This window comes from Eurypyga helias, unplaced genomic scaffold (genome assembly GCF_000690775.1).
Source record: "Eurypyga helias isolate BGI_N326 unplaced genomic scaffold, ASM69077v1 scaffold26535, whole genome shotgun sequence".
Classification (NCBI taxonomy): domain Eukaryota; kingdom Metazoa; phylum Chordata; class Aves; order Eurypygiformes; family Eurypygidae; genus Eurypyga; species Eurypyga helias.
Genome location: NW_010252444.1, coordinates 4,574 through 5,018, shown reverse-complemented (window position 1 = coordinate 5,018; position 445 = coordinate 4,574). Strand labels below are relative to the sequence as shown.

At 61.3% G+C, this 445-nt stretch overlaps 1 protein-coding gene across 1 annotated transcript in view; it reads left to right on the top strand.

Moving 5' to 3' along the window:
* LOC104510220 (cadherin EGF LAG seven-pass G-type receptor 3-like) overlaps positions 1-143 on the top strand; it is a gene marked incomplete at its 3' end in the record, with an annotated part of 2,531 nt that extends 2,388 nt beyond the window's left edge. Inside the window, exon 3 of the mRNA XM_010152393.1 lies at positions 29-143. Coding sequence (XP_010150695.1) covers positions 29-143 — 115 coding nt within the window. The remainder of the gene's footprint in view (positions 1-28) is intronic.
* Positions 144-445: the final 302 nt, after the last annotated feature.

The following is a 445-nucleotide window of genomic DNA, read 5'->3' as shown; positions in this document are numbered from 1 at the left end:
CCCCGCCCGCCTCTTCTACACCTTTGAGCGGGGGAATGAACTGCACTTGTTGATTGTAAATCAATCGAGCGGGGAGCTGAGGCTGAGCCGTAAGCTGGACAACAACCGTCCCCTCGTGGCCTCCATGCTGGTGACTGTCACAGGTAGGGTGTGAAAATCACTACACCTTTAGCGCAGCCCCCCCGGGGCAGCCTGTTCCTCACCGGGGGGGTGGGTGGGTGACCGGCAACACGATTTGAATTGGGAGCTGCTTCCAATGGGGAAATACTGGAGGGGCTGGGAAGGGTGGCTGTGGGGACATGCTGCGGGGGAGCGCTTTGTAAGGGGGCCAGAGCCGGAGGTGGTCTGCAAGAACAAAGCATCGTTACTCGGCTGTTAGGATCGCTTGTAGCTGCTGGTGAGACGCCTTCGGAGGGGCCCTCACCCGCGAGGCTGCGCCGCGTGC